Genomic DNA, 16,932 nt, shown 5'->3' with positions numbered 1-16,932 from the left:
TTGAGTGGTGTTTTCTGTTTGTTTGTTTATTTGTTTGCTTGCAGGGGAGAGGGGTGGGATTTTTTTTTTCCTTTTTATTTGGGGGCAACTATACCAGTGAGTACGTGAATCTTCAATTTGGAATCCTGATGGCATAAAGTTTATAGGACCATAAATATGAATGAATGTGTAATGACCCTTAATCTCTCTTATCAGAATTACAGATGACTAAAGGAACCTTGGCACTTCCATAGCTAAAAAGGATAGGCTAGTGCTTATTAAGCAGGATGAGGTTGCAGGGGATGTTGGCCTATGACCCCAGCTTTCCTTTTCTCCTTGTTTCTTGCTTTGGTCTACTTAACTGCCAGAGTAAGGACAGGGATGCTGTCTGGACTCAGTATAATTTGAGTAGATGAAGGGTTTAAATTTATTCTTATTTTGAAATAAAAATAGAAAGGGCAGAAGGTGCCTAATGAATATTATCTTCTCTTTTCCAGATTTGCTGACTTTGTGGAAGGTTCTTTTCACCTCACACCAAATGAAGTTTCTGTCCATGAGCAGGAGTATGGATTAGGGAGCATTATTGCCCAGGATGAAATCTATGAAGAAACATCCTCTGAGGAGGAGGACGCAGATTCTTGGTATCCCACTGCCATGCAGAACAACTTTTTGACTTAGGTGGAAGTCATTTATTTTTATGTGGACTGGCTTGGTCCCTTGATGTGGTCCATGTCGCATATGTTGTGCATTATGCTGCTCAGCTTGTTGAGACAGAGCGAGATAGTGCAGGAATTCTCCCACTGAAATTAGAAGCCTGAGTAGGCCTCCCTCTGAAAATGGTCTTGGTGGTGTCTGTGGGATCCCTGGGGAATGAGAGTGGGTAAAGTAGTAAATGCTCCCCTTGGTTAAGCAGTCAGCTCACCTTTTATGTTTCCAGAGAGACTGGATGAGCACAGCGAGCACAGCATTCTAGCTCCTCTTTTGGAAGTTGATTCAGTCATGGCATTTCTGCCACTGTGACTGGCACTCAGAAGTGAGAACTGTTATCTGGGTTATATTTTTCAGAGAGAAAGCCAATTTCACTTCTACTTTTATTCCAGTGACTTTAGAATAATCCTTGTTTAAAGAGGAAAATGGATTTTTATTTGTTTGTCTTATTTTTTAAATGGACATATGTAATTTTAATTTCTTAAAATTCGTGTTCCAGAACCAGCAAGTGCTCCAGTGTGACAAGCCTCGTAGGCCCCTACATATTTATTAATATGGATTATCCATTAAAGCCCCAGAAGCTGTTGTGTTGAGCTTTGAATTGGTTCTCATGCACATGATATTCTGAGTCCTGCTTGCTTTTAGGAACATGCCTATTGGCTCTTCTGTAGGGGAGGTCCGTTGGGCTTTTTATTATAGTCGGCTTTCAATTCCATCTTAAAAGTAAATTTGCATTTTTTTCCTTCTCATTCCTTCTAGCTCCCTTTGCCCTTTTACAAAGCATCTATTCCCATACCTGTGAAGTATGTACAATTCAGAGTTTTTTCATTTCTTATATTCTCTTCCCCTTGGTTTTTAGCATTATTCCTGCTATTTAGGAGAAGCGATCTTATTTAGGGAATGTAAATGGTTTTTACAGGTTCTCCATTTTTTTGGGGTCAGTGAGTCACATATCTTTGAGTTGCTGTGGAATCAGGAAACTATCTCCTTTTTCTTTCCTTCCTTTGTCTACTCATTCTTCCTGTTTCTTTCTGTCTTTCCTTACCACCTATTTTTCCCCCCATGAGCTCTGGCTAATTTTGTAAGCCCTAAAACTATGAAGTTTCTTGATACAACATACAAGATGTAGTTATGTAGCTACTATAGTTTGCATTGCTAGAAAATAGACCTTCAGTTAATCTTCATGACTCTGGATGCTCCTTCAGCCATCAGGATCAGATTTTTTTAAAGATGAGTCATATATACATTTTTAAAAATTGATTTTAGAAAGAGAGAAACATCGATTCGTGTTACACTCATTTATGCATTCATTGATTGATTCTTGTATGTGCCATTAAACCCATAGCCTTGGTGTATTTGGATGACACGCTAACCAACTGAGCTACCCAGCCAGGGCCAGACATATTTTTCCATGAATTATACTTACCTGCCGTTTCATTTCTGACTAGAGATTCATGCGTCCTTTTATTATAGTGGCATTAGTTTCAGATTCTTTTGCCATTGGAAAGTAACCCTATAAACCAGCAATGCCATTTATGAGGGAGTGAATTTTTATGTCTCTGTCATTAGCTGGTTTTGTCTTTGTGATCTTCACCCTCATGCCTTGAAAGAAGCTATAATTACTCTGGCCAGGAAGATAGACACCGATGGTAAGAGCACAGCATAGACTTCCTGGATGACCATGATCATAGAGATGATTTGTTAAAAAGTCTTCATGACTCCTTCAGACCAGCCATTTAGCAGATAAGGCCCTGGGCTCCATTACTGACTTTCAAAATGTCAGTTCTGAGACTCCTCTCCAGGTGGCCAGTTGATTATTTCCAGCAGTGTTTCCCATAGCTTTAAACTGTCTTAAAGTGACAAGTACCTCAGTTGGCAGCAAATAGACATAATAGAAAGTGAAAAATAAGCAGTTTTGGGGCAGATGCTGTTGGTTAAAGTTGTAGACTAAAGGAGCTCTATATTGGGAAACCTAATGCCTTTGTGAGTTATGTACATGGTAAAATTTTATCTCTCTACAAAGAACTGTTAAGACCTTTGGAATATACTATTTTTGACCTCATTTACAGAAATTGAGGCCTAGGCTATTTGAACCTAAGTTGATTGGAAGAAGTAATTTGGCTGTACAAGTAGTTGATTCCCTGCTTCCAAATACCTACTTAGGGAGGGTGGTAGCTTGCTCCAGGGTGACTTTTCCTGATTCATGTCTTCATTTCAGTGAGAAAGCAATGTGAGTTAGGGACGGATTTTTCTCTCTTTATGTTTAGTAAACTTGTGAAATAAAGTTTCCATCTCAAGACCAGTTACTTTCACTATGTTTGAATTTAGGGTGAGTAAAATCAAACTCCGCTTATTACTTCCTGTCTGGTAGTTGGAGACGGAGCTGTAGGCAGCGGAGATGACAGTGGGTCCTGCAGCATGAGAACTGCTCTCAGTGAAGGACGGTGCCTCTGGTGTGCTGCGTGTCCTTGCCCTGCCTGCCTGTGTGGCTCTGCCCCAGATGCTTCAGAGCTCCCATGTGCCTGGAGATTGCTGAACTTAGGAAACCTTTAGAAGCTGCTCTTGTCTCCCTCTGGCCACTTGGTGTACTGGCTCAGTCACTACTTGAAGCCCCCATTTAATTTTCTCTGGTAGTTGCAGCTTTTGCAATTTCAGCATAGTCTCATTTCTCAGACTGATCTCATCAAGAAGGATTGAAGGGATAACTATGAAGTGAGCTGGACATTGGAACCACGTCTGCTGCCATGTCAGCATTTTGCTCAGCAAATATCAAGCTACAAATTGGCCCTAGGGCCCAGGGACTCATCGGCATTCAAAAATCTATTGCCTCTCATCAGCCTGACCAAGTTGTGTAGAGCATGTCTCTCATTAATATAAGAGCCGACTGGCCTAAAACATTTCCTCTTGACTTTCCCACTCAGATTACTTTCATGAGACCAATGACCAAAAATAAGGAAAATTTAGCAGCTTTGATATCTCCCAACAAATTTCTATCAGCCACTTCATCTCGCCAAAACTAGTTTATTTCTCCCCCCAAATTCATGAATTTATGTCTTGTACAAAGGATATTTTGCTGGTAATAGTTCCATTATAGTTCCAATGTTTCATTTTGTGCTAATACATCCCACTCTAGGCCCTAGCCCTCTCTTCATTGACTATGTTCCCTTCAATCCAATCCCCACTGAGTATATATGATAGAGATTTGATTAATAAAAGGACCCAAATAGGCCAGATAGTCCCCCCAGGCCCTGATATCCATAAAAGGCTTGGGGTTGGATTATGCAATTGTCCTCAATTTTTTTGTTGTTCTAGAAAAAAAAAAAAAAAAGATGGGCTCAGATGGATGCTTGCGCAAAAATGATTCTTAGCTGTTTACTCATAACTTTTCTCTGAATTGAGGAGTGAGAGTTGAAGTAGGAGGAAAGGAAATTAAATGTCCTTGTATTTTTTGGACTCAGTTCTGACATATGAGATAATAACCTATATTGAAATGCCAAGAATTTTATCTGAACCAAGGAGAGGACAGTTTGACAGATTTATTATGCCTTCATGTTACACAGAAGCAGAAACTAAGTAATACACATAAAAATAGCCATTTTACAAGGTAAATGCACTTCCAACCTTTTGTGTCTGTTTTGATGTAGCAGAAATTACTTTTTTAGGGAAACCTATGCAATTGTAATCTGGTGGTGTCTCTTGCTAACTTAGCTTATGGACTCAGTTACTGTTGAGTTGGATTCTACATGGTTACTACCTTCAAAAAGGGTGTTCAGTGCCTTATGTGATGGAAGCCAGAGCCTGCTGGGAATAAACAATGCAAATTCACGTGAATGTCAGCGCACAGCTTTAGTGAGGATGGGAGTGGCACACAGCCTCCCAAAGTATGGGGCTTTGGGTTCCTTGCCCAACCCATGTGTGTCATCTTCCTCCTCACACTCTTGACAATAACTTGAAAATGATGAAATCACATTCTCTGAACTTTACTAGTATATGGACAACATTTTTATTATGTTAACATAATAGATAATTCATAATGTATTAGAACTGTTACAGCCTGCAATTGCCTCAGTTTCCCATGATGGTGAAATAGCAAGAGTAATGAATCACCGGGTAAGTTTTAGCCTGTGAGTAATGCCTTAGTGTTACTTAAAAATATTTTTCGTTTGTATTTAAAATAAATATTCATAAATGTTTGAAAGGAACAAAATGATCAGGGATGGCTCTTTGCCATGGGTCTCATTTTCACTCTTTTCTGTAAGAAAAAATGTCAGTGTTTTATTATAATATATTTTTTCATTTTTATTGTACAAATTTGTAAGTAATTCCAATTTTAATAAAGTTTTATAGACTATATAGTGGTTTCTCTTAATGAACATGCACTTCTCTTGTTTGGATCTCTTGTTTTCAGTTCATGAGTAATTAGCTCCTCAGTTTCATCTTTTTAATGCGATCATTTGCATGCCATCTATTTTCCCTTTTCTTTCTTAACCACTGCTGCCCATCTTGGGTATCTCTTGCTCTATTTTCATCCCGGGGCTGAATGATTTCCCAAGATGCCAGAACTCTAAGGGCTATTCTTACAGAAGTAGCAGGTTGTACTATTATGCTGTCTCATAAAAAACAATATATAGGGCCCTGACTAGTTTGGCTCAGGGGATAGAACGTCGGCCTGTGGGCTGAGGGGTCCCAGGTTCTATTCCGGTCGGGGGCATGTACCTTGGTTGCGGGCACATCCCCAGTAGGAGGTGTGCAGGAGGCAGCTGATCGATGTTTCTCTCTCATCGATATTTCTAACTCTCTAAAATATATATATAGGTTATTCCTGGTCTAGGGAGCTTCTCTGTGCTTTAGTTCTTTAAATTTTTAAAAATGATATAAAGTATTTGTTTTATTTTCCACTGGGGTGAGGGGCAGACCCATGGATCCTACTGTGAAATGCCTGCCAAAAACTTTGTGTAGGGTGGGAGAGGGAGCAGGGCTCTAGTGAGCATTAGGGGTGTGGAATAAAACCAATTATGTCTAGGCCCAGCTTCTGTAGTAGGAATCTGAATCTTCTATTTTTTATGTTTTGGCTTTTTTCTTTGCTCTTGGAATCTGTTATAGCATTTGCATTAATTCTGTACCTGTCTCCTCTTTTCTTAGTTATTTAGATTACATGGAAACCCATTGTCCATTTTTCAAAGATGGTGAAAGGAAGAAAACAGGATGCAGACTATGTAAATTTATGTAGATTAATGCACAGTAATGGCATCTTTTTTCCTTTGCCTTTTATAACTATACTAGGTAAATAAGAGACATAGATGATCATTAATGGCTATTAATAAAAACTTAAAGCGTAATTGCCAGGAATGCTACATCATAGTGTTTCAGGGAGGAGAGAAAAAAAGATAAGATGTTTAAACCAGTTCTTCGCACACTTTAAAAATGCACAGGGAACATCTGGGGAGCTTGTTTAAATGCAGACTTCTGCCTCAGTAAGCCTGATGGGGGCCCGAGATTCTGCATTTCTAATAAGCTCCCAAGTGATTCAGCTGCTGCTGGTCTGTGGACCTCACTTTGAATAGTAAGAATGTAAAGCACTTACCTTGTTGCCTGGCACATACTAAGTACTTGGTCAATGTTACTAATTGACACCAGATAATTTGTGAGAGTCAAGAAAATCCTTTTACCCACCAAATAAATATCTTCACTATATCTGAAAACTGTGTTTTATAGCATAACATCTTTTCAAAAATGAGTATCTCTGGGAGAATGAATAAATGTGAATTAGTTTAATCAGATTGTTGGCTTCCAAACTCTGTCAGAAATCTGCACTAAATACTTTGGAAGTTTCTTTTTTTGCCAGCTTTATTGAAGTATAATTTAAAACAATTATTTTTAATTGATGTTTAGAGAGAGAGGAAGGGAAAGGGAGATGGAGAAATATCGCTGTGAGAGCTGAACATCAATCAGTTGCCTCCTGCATACCTCCTTCTGGGGATCAAACATGCAACCCGGTATGTGCCTGGAATTGAACCAGCAACCTTTTGGTGCATGGAATGGTGTCCAATCAACTGAGCCACACCAGCCAGGGCTGAAGTATAATTTATATACAATAAAATTCACCAGTTTTGAATTTTGACTAATGGAGACAGTTGTGTAATCATTTTCACAATCATGATATAGAGCCTTTCCATCACCCCCAATAATTCCCTCATGCCCCTGCACAGACAAAAAAAGTTTTTTAAAACACCAGTTTGTTGTTTCACTTATTTATGCATTCATTGCTTGCTTCTACATGCCTTGATGGAATTGAACCCAGAATCCTGGTGTATCAGGATGATGCTCCAACCAGCCAGCCACCCAGCCAGAGATAGACTAGAACTGTTAATGGGGGGAAAGAGAAAGGTGATTTTGGAGTCAGTGGAGAAGACCAATAAGCTCCAGTTGCTTCAGTTTTGTTTGAGAAACAGGAGATCACAACCCCCCATGCATCTTCACCTCAGGGATGCTTTAACAGATCTTAAAATCTCAGATGACATGGAGGTGTAGTTTACACCTCGTTACTTTAGAGTGACTCACTTGTCCCCCTTTGCCTAGAACGTTCCTAGTTTCAGCACTCAAAATTTCCATGTCCAGAGAACTCAGCTTAGATCCCAGACAAACCCTAGCTTGTGATGTTTATGCCATTGTTTCTAAGCCTAAGGTTGCCATCTCATTTTAAAGTTGCTTCTCTTGTGAGCACATAGTAGGCACTCAATAAATGAGTGAACGGGTGGACACACATAAACCCCAGTTGTAGGTGGCTGCAGATCCTGGCCTGGAGAACAGGAGACCTGGGTTCTGGTCCCACCTCTGCCAGGTTTGCAGTGGTGTGATCTTGGGAAAGAGATTTCTCACTCTAGGTCTGTTCATCTGTGTCCTTCATTATAATAGGGAATCTGTCTCTGACACTGATACCATTCTACCTGTATTCGGGATTATGTTCTTTGTCTCTACCACTCAGCCTTTTCTCTCTCTTCCTTGCCTTCCACCCGCCCCCCCCCCCACATACTAGTATATATAGTAAATCAATAAATTATGAAAGGGCAGGTTGATAATGGACTGCTGATGGGCCAGGCTTGTGCAGAATGCTTCTGCAAAGCAATAATGTTTGGACCTTGAACCAAGCAGCTGTGACTGCAAGTTGGAAAATCAAGTCTGTCTTCAGCTAAGTGTCTGTATTTGTGCATGCCTGGGAGGGAGAATGGTGGGAGCCTGCTGTTCAGGATTTTCCCTGGGTGGGTGAGGGGGTACCCTGGAAAACAGAATTTTATAAGCTGCTTACTGTCGAAGACAGGTTACTTCCAGCTGGGCTAGTGCCCAGGAAACATTATCTCAAGGTCTTATTCAGTATCCTAGCACAGAAGGATTAAAATTAGCAATGCCAGGACTTGGGCTGGAACCTCTGGCTGACTTAGGGTCAGCATTCTGTTTGTGGTTCTGCCACATACTGCCTGTGGAAGGATGGGCACACTGTGTAATCTCTCTGAGCTTCAATGTTTGCCTCTAATTTTCTTTTTTAATGGAATATCTGCACTGCCTACTTCACAGGGTGGTGTAATTCAATATGATGATACAGGTGGGAGTTAATGAAACTGATGTCTTTACAAATGTCAGGCATTATTACTAACTTTAGTTTTTAGATCTGTATCATGGGGTCTGATTCATGAGGGGGAGGGGGTGGAGAGGAATTTGGGTATTTTGTCTGCTTAGTTCTTAAAGTAATGTCATTGACAACCCCTGACTCAGTAATAAGGAAGGGTAGGTTTGAGGGAGGTACTGAGTCTTTGTTAGGAAGATACCCAAGCCTACCTTCCTCCTTGACAAATTCCTGACTTTGGAAAGCTTATCCTTAGCTATAAATTCCACTCCTATTCTCATTTCCAAATTTTTGGGACAATGGCACAGGAACTCTACTTGAGCTGCTCAGCTAAGGCCAGCCAGATACTCTCTCCTACTACAGGTGCTTTCTTGTGACTACTGTTTCCCTTCTGGGCTTCAGGCCTGTGAAGGGTTAAGTGAACCACACCCTCAGCAGGAACAGCCTCGGACTTTGTGCTGAGCAGCCGCCTCTGGCTTCTGGCTTGACCGACACAAGGAGCCCCGGCTGGAGGAGGCAGCACAGACAAGGTCAGAACGGGTGGACACTGGCAAGAGGAGGGCAGCTTCTTTCCTGGCCTCTCCAACACCATGGACAGCTCCTGTTAAAGGCACCTCTCCACCTTTGGGGCGGGCATCCTGTGCCCCCTTCCTGTTGAATAGGGCTTTCATCCACCATTCTCCAAGGAACAGTGAAGTTACAGCCTAGTTCCAGTGTTGGGTGAGTCTAGCCTTGACCCGTCGCTGCTCCTCTTTTGCATATTGTTTTACCCATCTGGGGGTGGCTTCCTTTTCCCCTTCCCTACCTCCAACCAGCCATATTTCCACTTCCCTCAAATCCAGATTAAAAAAAGATGCCTTCTCCCAGCCCTGCTTCTGCTTCTCACCCTCCCCTGCCAAGTTACTTTAGCCACTTGTGTTCAAAGTGACAATTGCGTTCTTTTCTGGAGCTTGGGGAAAGCAGAGTGAAGGAAGAAGGCGGCTGTATCCCCTTCTTTCTCAACCTTTCATTCCTGCTTTCTTCCCCTCCCCCACGCAGGTTCAGCTGTGCAGGAGAGGAGGAGGGTATGGCTCCCTGATTCCTGTGGGGAGTGGCATTGACCATTGTACAGATAATTCTGTCCTGTACCAGGCCACCCCACCTAGTCCCACAGGAAAAACTGAGGAGGGCTGGGCTTCCTCCTTAGGGGACACTTACTGTGTGCCTACTGCTGGGACCGAGGCAGTGGGCCCAGGCTCCCTGTTTCTCTCACTCTGCTCCTCCTTGTTCATTTCCTACTAAAAAGCTGGATGTGTCCACCAGGGACAAAGTCTAGGCCAGGTTATAGGAATTCGTGTGAAAACTGGAAATAGAAAAATAGGGACAGAAGTGTAGGCACATCCACAGGTCCTGAAAGCTGCTAGTTTGTTGGGGGAAACAAAGCTCACTTTGGTTTTCTTTGGGGTATTGCCGTCTTCTATGGAGGAACTCCCAACTCCATCCTCAAACTCTTCACCTCGTCCCGTCCCCATTTAAAAAATGAATCTCACTGTAGCAATGAGAGGGGAGGAGAGACCTTTGGAAGAACCTTTGAAATGGGCGTGGGTGGGCTGGGTGACTGAAATAGGGGCTGTGGGAGGTAGGGAGTGGAGGAGAACTGGGACAGTGGTCAGGGAGTTTAGACCCTAGCAGGGCCTCCGTGCAGGGAGGAGAGAGCTTTTGGTGCCTGGCTGTGGGCAAAGCTTTGCTTATCTTGTCCTCTCTTGCAAGCACAACTGTGCTTCCCCAGGTGCTGCCTATGTCTTCCTTACCCTGGTGGTCAGAGGCAGGTGGTCCTGTCCCATCTCTGCCCTGTCCCCACCAACCCTGACCCTGGGCAGAGGATCCCCCACCTCCTCCCACAGTTAACGTGGGCTAGTCTAGAGGCCTCTCCCAGGTCAGGGGCTCTCTCTAGGGGCTGGAACTGGGGGGCAGAAGGCTCTCCTCGGCCCTTCTGCCTTCTTCCTCTCAGTTATGGGTCTCTAACGCTGATCAGATATCAATAAACCATCCCCTGACCCCCAGGATCAGCTCCTCAACATGACTCTCCTGGAAGGTTCCATAGGGGTGGAGGATCTCGTGCTCCTGGAACCCCTGGAGGAAGAGTCTATGCTCAAGAACCTCCAGCTACGCTATGAGAACAAGGAGATTTATGTGAGTGCATGCGGGTGCCCCTGACGGTGGTGGCCAGAGAGTCCACATGCTCCCATTCCTCCCCCCACTCTTTTCCTTCACCTTCTTCCCCGGCTGCAGACCTACATTGGGAACGTGTTGGTTTCCGTGAATCCCTACCAACAGCTGCCCATCTATGGCCCAGAGTTCATTACCAAATACCAGGAATGTACCTTCTATGAGCTGAAGCCCCATATGTGAGTAGAGATACCAAGGGAAGGTGAGGATGATCCTGATGAGGAGACATTCTAATGTCTTCTCTCTTTTCTCCTGGAGGAGATCTCTAGCTGCCCTCTGGCCCTGGCCCTCTGGAGTCCCCTTCCTAGCCTGTCACTTCCTTAGAATTAGAGGGTGGATGACTTGGAGGCTGGGGATCGAGAGAATGTGGTGTCTTGGACTGACCCCACATTAGCCATTACCTACTTCCTCCCCACAAGCTATGCATTGGCAAACGTGGCGTACCAGTCACTGAAGTTCCGGGACCGAGACCAGTGCATCCTCATCACCGGGGAGAGTGGAGCCGGGAAGACGGGTGAGGCGCCTGCTGGGGAAAGCTGTGGGGTCACCTCTGGAACTAATCCTTCATCTCTCCCAGCCAGGTCTAGCCCTGCCCCTGTCCTGCCCGTCCCCCACCCCCAGAATTCCCTCTTGGTTTTCCTGGCTCTGAAGGCTCAGGTGCTGGGACGAGGGAAGTTACGGAGGGTGGTGTGGAGATCCATGCGAGGGTTTTTCTTGCACAGAGGCTAGTAAGCTGGTGATGTCTTATGTGGCGGCCGTCTGCGGGAAAGGGGAACAGGTGAACTCTGTGAAGGAGCAACTGCTTCAGTCAAACCCAGTGCTGGAGGGTGAGAATGCCGGGCTCTGCCCTCTGTCCCCCTCACCCGGCCAACCCCAGAGTCACTCAGCCCTAGTCACCTTCCCGTTGTTCCAAAACCACTGTCCTCGTTTAGCCTGAAAAAATCTGACATTGGCACAATGACTGGAAGACCTTCCTCCTTTTCCTTCTTGAGAGTCCCTCTTCTCCCCTCAGCCACCTCACTGCCCCTCTCCTCATCTCCGCAGCTTTTGGCAATGCCAAGACCATCCGCAACAACAACTCCTCTCGATTTGTGAGTGAACGTCTCAGTCTGGGAGGAGAGGGTGTGGAGGCTTGAGAGGGAAGAATGTGCCACAGACCCTTCCTGGACAGGGTGGTGACAAGAGAAGGAAGCAAAGTCTGTCTCCCTCTCTCTCTCTGGTCCCTGAAGGGAAAGTACATGGATATTGAGTTTGACTTCAAGGGATCCCCCCTCGGTGGCGTCATCACAAACTGTACGTGTCTCCCCATTCGGCTTACTGCCTCTCTCTCCCACCCGCCCCACGGTGTCCCTTTCTGCTAATCTGCTGCTGTGGGTAGAAGGAATATTAGACTTCCCAACCACTAGGGATGTCAGGGATGAGGGCAGAATTAGAGGGAAGCTGAGGTACCTCCCAGATCTGCAAAACATTCTTTTCTAATTTTCTGCCAGATCTGCTTGAGAAATCCCGCGTGGTGAAGCAGCTCAAAGGAGAAAGGAACTTCCACATCTTCTATCAGCTACTGGCTGGAGCAGATGCACAGCTGCTGGGTATGTGCCTGCCCCGAACATCCCCAGCCGCCATCAGTCCCCTCTGGGCCCCCGCAGCCTCTTCCCTTGAGCCCCTCAGATTCCTCCATCCATATTCCTCATCTGATCTCACCCACCATTGTTGGGAACAAATCCCGTGACCTCTGTGGGGTTTTATTACTAGGAATAAGCTCTGTTGCCTCTTCACTGCTTGTATTCCTCTGTCCTGCCTGAGTTCCTCTTTCCCCGAGCTGGCTTCAAAAATGGAACTCGCATTTCCATCTACTGTCCTTTCCTATCTTCAACTGAAGGGATGTTGCTGATAGTTCAGCAGGAAATTCAGCAGGATGTTGAACCTTCACTGAGCTTCCACTGAAGTTGTCCTTGGTCTACATCTGTTTCACCCAGGACCCTGTCCTTGATTTCCTCTTCTTAGATAGTTCCACCTAGGTTTCATTCATTCATTCATTCATTCATCAGACAGCTCTTGAACACCTACTATGATCGAACACTGTGCTAGGGGTATAGAGTTGAGTAAGACATGGATCCTGTCGCTGAAGAACTTAGTCTCCTGGGGATGGCAGATGTGTGAACAGATACACTGCACTACAGTGTGGTCAGTGCCAATAGGCCTGTGCAGATGCACATAGGAGCAGAAGGCATAGGGCAAGCTGCCTTGTCCTGAGGAAGAGCCCATCCCAGCTTGAATGTTGTACTGGCATCACTACAGGGTCCAGTGACACTAAAGGCCCTGCCAGTCCGCCCTCTAGCTGAGAGCTCTGTGGTATCTGCTCCCTTTGGTTTCGGGTTATTCTGTGCTGGACTTATACCTATTTCCCTTTTCCCCCTGGCAGATCTATGGTTCAGGTGCCCCCACAGGTCTCATCTCCCTCCTGGCTTAATAGTCTTGAATGTGTTCCATTTGTCTGAATCACAGGCACCAGTGTCTTGTTCCGGTTCTGTCACTCATTGGTTTAAATTGAGTCCAGGCGGGCCCTCCCCAGTGTCATCACCCCAGGCCTTTCTGACTCATTCTGTGTTCAGATGTTCCTCTTTAATACGCTTTGGTTTCACAGTTGTGTCTTGGGAGAAGCTGCCATTAAATTCTAGTTTGAGAGATACTCACTGAATCTCAGATCATTTGAATAACAGATCATTGATATTCCTAAAGTTCCAGGATTAACGCACTCCTTCCCATCTCCGGTAAATAGCTTTGACCATGCCCTTGATTCATTTATTAAAAAGAAAAAGGTTCCTGCATGCCAGCCAGGTATTCAGATTATGAAGGTGAAAAACATAGTCCCAACACACAAGTTGTTTATTTGTGGGAGAGAGAGAAAGAAAACATAACTTAGTCCACGTGATAGGGGCTGGGATAGAGACTCACCAGGGGGAACACAAGAGAGCCATTTGACGCAGCCCCACCACACCAGAGAAACCTTCCAGAGAGGGATCAGGGCTGGGGAACATAGTCCCTGACGCTCTGTCAGTGCTTAGCGAACAATGAATGCAGCGGCAAGGATGAGTGGGAGGTGTGTACTTACCCTTCTTCCTTCCCTTCATCCTCAGAGTCGCTGAGACCAGAGCAGTGTAGAGGATTGTTTGTTTGTTTTTATTGTTCAGAACCCTGAGGATGGGGAGAAGAGTAAAATGAAGCTTTTCTTTCATAAAAGTTGGGAGAAAACCCCAATAATTACAAACACCTAAACCCTGAATACCACTTAAAAGTTTAGTCTATTATAGGAATTAATGATCCCAAAATAAAGGAGGCAAGGGAAGAAACTAAAAAAAAAAAGGCTTCTTTGAGTAATTGAATGAACTCACCTAGGGCTAGGGCTGTGAGGGTCAAGACTGGAGAGCCTGTGTACTAACCCTGTCCCCACACACTGGCCCTCCCAGCGGCGCTGAAGCTGGAGCGGGATACAGGTGGCTATGCCTATCTGAACCGAGAAGTGTCCAGAGTGGATGGCATGGACGACGCCTCCAACTTCAAGTCTGTGCAGGTGGGTGCCCAGGATGGGGTAGGCTTGGGCCCTTAGGCCATCCCCTGAGCCCAGGCTCTGGCTTTGAGGAGGGAGGCATTGGACTGGCACCACAGTTCAACTTCTGACTTCTGCTTGCTCCCTAAGAGTGCAATGACTGTGATTGGGTTCTCCGAGGAGGAGATTCGATGGGTGCTAGAGGTGACAGCCCTGGTGCTGAAGCTGGGGAATGTGAAGCTGTCAGACGAATTCCAGGCCAATGGAATACCAGCGAGTGGCATCTCTGATGCAAGAGGTCTGCACCCCCTGCTGAAGTCCCACCCAGCTCCCCGAATCTCCTGCTGTTCTTCCACCATCTCTAGTATAACTAACTTCACTCTGATTTAGTCCCACTCAGCCTGCTCCTGAGTTCTTCCCCAAACATACTCATTGAGGCACATTGGAATGAGGTTTTGAAGTTTGGTAGACATAGGTTCTGAGACCTTTCCGAGTCTCGCCTATTTCAGGAGATTCTCATATTAAAGTAGATAATGCATGAAAAGTTCCCAGATCTCCCCTTCCTCCTCCTCCCCAGACCTCCTTCAAGGCCATGTTCTGAACGGGCTGCCAGGGCTGCTCCAGCAGAGCCCAGGGACACCAGTCTCCCAGCAGCTTCACTTATCTGCTTCCTCCCTCCCCTGGGAGAAAGCCCTCTCTCAGGCCATGTTGTATCTCCTCATCACCCCAGGTGTTCGGGAGATTGGGGAAATGATGGGTTTGGATTCAAAGGAACTAGAGAGAGCTTTGTGCTCAAGGACCATGGCAACTGCTAAAGAAAAGGTGGTCACTGCACTGAATGTTGTTCAGGTAAGGGGCCCTATGGGAGGGGCTGATTCTGAGTCTGTTCTGTGGCTACCACACTGACCAGCTTGGCCTTGCCCTGTAGGCTCAGTATGCCCGGGATGCTCTGGCTAAGAACATCTACAGCCGTCTCTTCAACTGGATAGTGAATCGAATCAATGAGAGTATCAAGGTGAGAGATCGCCCTCTTCCCTCAACACTCTCCTGCCCTGATCACCAGCCCGATACCTTGGGTTCTGGGATGGACAGAGTAAGGACAATGAGGAAAAGTGTACAGTGTCTTCCAATAGTGTGTGATTGTGGAAACGTCACTGGTTTTTTGACTCTCTGGATAGACTGCTTACCAGTGTGTGGCCTTTCAATTTCACAAAGATTCTGAGCCTCAGTTTCCTGATTTGGAAAATGGGACCTTAATGCCTACCTGCTTCACAGGTTTAGTGAGGATGAGATAAAATTGTGTACATGGTTACCATAGCCAACAGTTTCACTCCTAGGTATATATCCAAGCAAACTGAAAAGAGATATATATGAATGTTCATAGAGGCATTATTCTTACCAAATGTCCATCAACTGATGAATGAATAAATAAATACAATGTGGTATATTTATACAATGGGATATTATTCGGCCATGAAAAGGAATGACATACTGGTACATATTCAACATGGATGAACCTTGAAAACATGTTGAGTGAAAGAAGCCAGACATAAAACGCCATATTTTGAATGACTCCATTTATATGAAATGCCCAGAATAGGCAAATTCATAGACATGGGAAGTAAATCAGTGGTTATCAGGGACTGGGGGTGGGAGGGAGGACTGGGGAGTGACTGCTAATGGTTATGGGTACAAGATTTCTTTTGGGGGGATGATGAATGCTCTGGAATTAGGTAGTGGTGATGGTTGTACACTTTCTGAATATACGTTAAAAGCCCACCAACTTGTATACCTTTAAAGGGTAAATTCTCTGGTATGTGAATTAAATAAAAATAGAACTATTATTTAAAGATTATGTACATGAAAGTGCCATCAATTTAGAAGCTATTACTGCAGGGTAGTGGGGTAAAATGGGATTTGACTCTAGGTTTGGGATTTGACTCTAGCTCTTTTGAAATTTGATATTTTAAATCAGTAAAATGGGAATAATCACTCCTTTTAGGTTTATGATATGATTAATGAAATAAGAATATAGATTTTTAAATAAAATGCTCAACAAATTAAAAGATAGTTATTTTCCTGAGAGGATTTCAATGTCTTTCTACCTCACACCATGGGAGCACTGTCCTGGAATCTATTTGCATCTTCCCTTTCCACCCTCTTTGCTTGTCCTCCAGCATATAGAAGAGAAAGGAGAATAAAATCACAATTCCTGTCAGGCTTGGTCAAGCTCACCCGAGTTCTGTTTGCCCCTTGCTCCAATCACCTCCATCATCACATCCACTGTAGAAGGGCCTGTCCTCAGACTTATCTTTTCCTCCTCTTCAGGTGGGCATTGGGGAGAAGAAGAAGGTAATGGGGGTCCTGGATATCTATGGCTTTGAAATATTAGAGGTAAGACAACTTCGCCCAACCACAGTACCCGGGGATGTGAGAGAGGGGAGGTAGGGCTGAGTGGAAGGAAGTATCTTGGGCTGAGCTGGTCTCTCTAATCTGTGTGCCTTCCCTTAGGACAATAGCTTTGAGCAATTTGTGATCAACTACTGCAATGAGAAGCTACAGCAGGTGTTCATAGAGCTAACACTGAAAGAGGAGCAAGAAGAATATAAGAGAGAGGTAAACTAAGCCTTCTCCCCACCTCCTCTCTCTTAAATGACTTCTAGGCACGTGCCAGATTTTTCTTTCTCCTTGATCACAATTTCCTCTCAGTTGTTCCCTCCTGGGAACACAGAGGACAAAAAGTTTCCGCTGCACAGCTGAACATTCCAGCATTACCAAGAAGCCCTAATTTTCTGCTCCCCATCCCCCCCCCAGTTCCCCATACTCCAGGCCAGGCCAGGAAGGGGGGTGGCTTGATAGAAGGGTGGAT

The 16,932-nt window shown here is 44.8% G+C and overlaps 2 protein-coding genes across 3 annotated transcripts in view; both read left to right on the top strand.

The window, feature by feature from the left end:
* NEMP1 (nuclear envelope integral membrane protein 1) overlaps positions 1–4,178 on the top strand; it is a 29,712-nt gene extending 25,534 nt beyond the window's left edge. The window contains exon 9 of the mRNA XM_014550088.1: positions 477–4,178. Within this exon, the coding sequence (XP_014405574.1) occupies positions 477–657 (181 nt within the window). The 3' untranslated portion in view covers positions 658–4,178. The remainder of the gene's footprint in view (positions 1–476) is intronic.
* Positions 4,179–8,734: 4,556 nt separating this feature from the next.
* MYO1A (myosin IA) overlaps positions 8,735–16,932 on the top strand; it is a 21,954-nt gene continuing 13,756 nt past the window's right edge. Inside the window, exons 1-14 of one of the 2 annotated variants that reach the window (XM_005879007.2) lie at positions 8,735–9,028; positions 10,352–10,480; positions 10,580–10,695; positions 10,936–11,030; positions 11,239–11,343; positions 11,561–11,607; positions 11,746–11,809; positions 12,007–12,105; positions 13,984–14,087; positions 14,214–14,361; positions 14,794–14,912; positions 14,992–15,078; positions 16,392–16,457; positions 16,575–16,679. In XM_005879007.2, the coding sequence (XP_005879069.1) occupies positions 10,367–10,480; positions 10,580–10,695; positions 10,936–11,030; positions 11,239–11,343; positions 11,561–11,607; positions 11,746–11,809; positions 12,007–12,105; positions 13,984–14,087; positions 14,214–14,361; positions 14,794–14,912; positions 14,992–15,078; positions 16,392–16,457; positions 16,575–16,679 (1,269 nt within the window). In that variant the 5' untranslated portion in view covers positions 8,735–9,028; positions 10,352–10,366. Of the gene's footprint in view, positions 9,029–9,977; positions 10,481–10,579; positions 10,696–10,935; positions 11,031–11,238; positions 11,344–11,560; positions 11,608–11,745; positions 11,810–12,006; positions 12,106–13,983; positions 14,088–14,213; positions 14,362–14,793; positions 14,913–14,991; positions 15,079–16,391; positions 16,458–16,574; positions 16,680–16,932 lie in introns of those variants that run through there. The other variant, XM_005879006.2, reaches the window with a different exon arrangement.

Source organism: Myotis brandtii, unplaced genomic scaffold, assembly GCF_000412655.1.
Source record: "Myotis brandtii unplaced genomic scaffold, ASM41265v1 scaffold581, whole genome shotgun sequence".
In the NCBI taxonomy this organism is placed as follows: Eukaryota; Metazoa; Chordata; class Mammalia; order Chiroptera; family Vespertilionidae; genus Myotis; species Myotis brandtii.
This window is presented reverse-complemented; position numbering and strand designations above follow the sequence as displayed.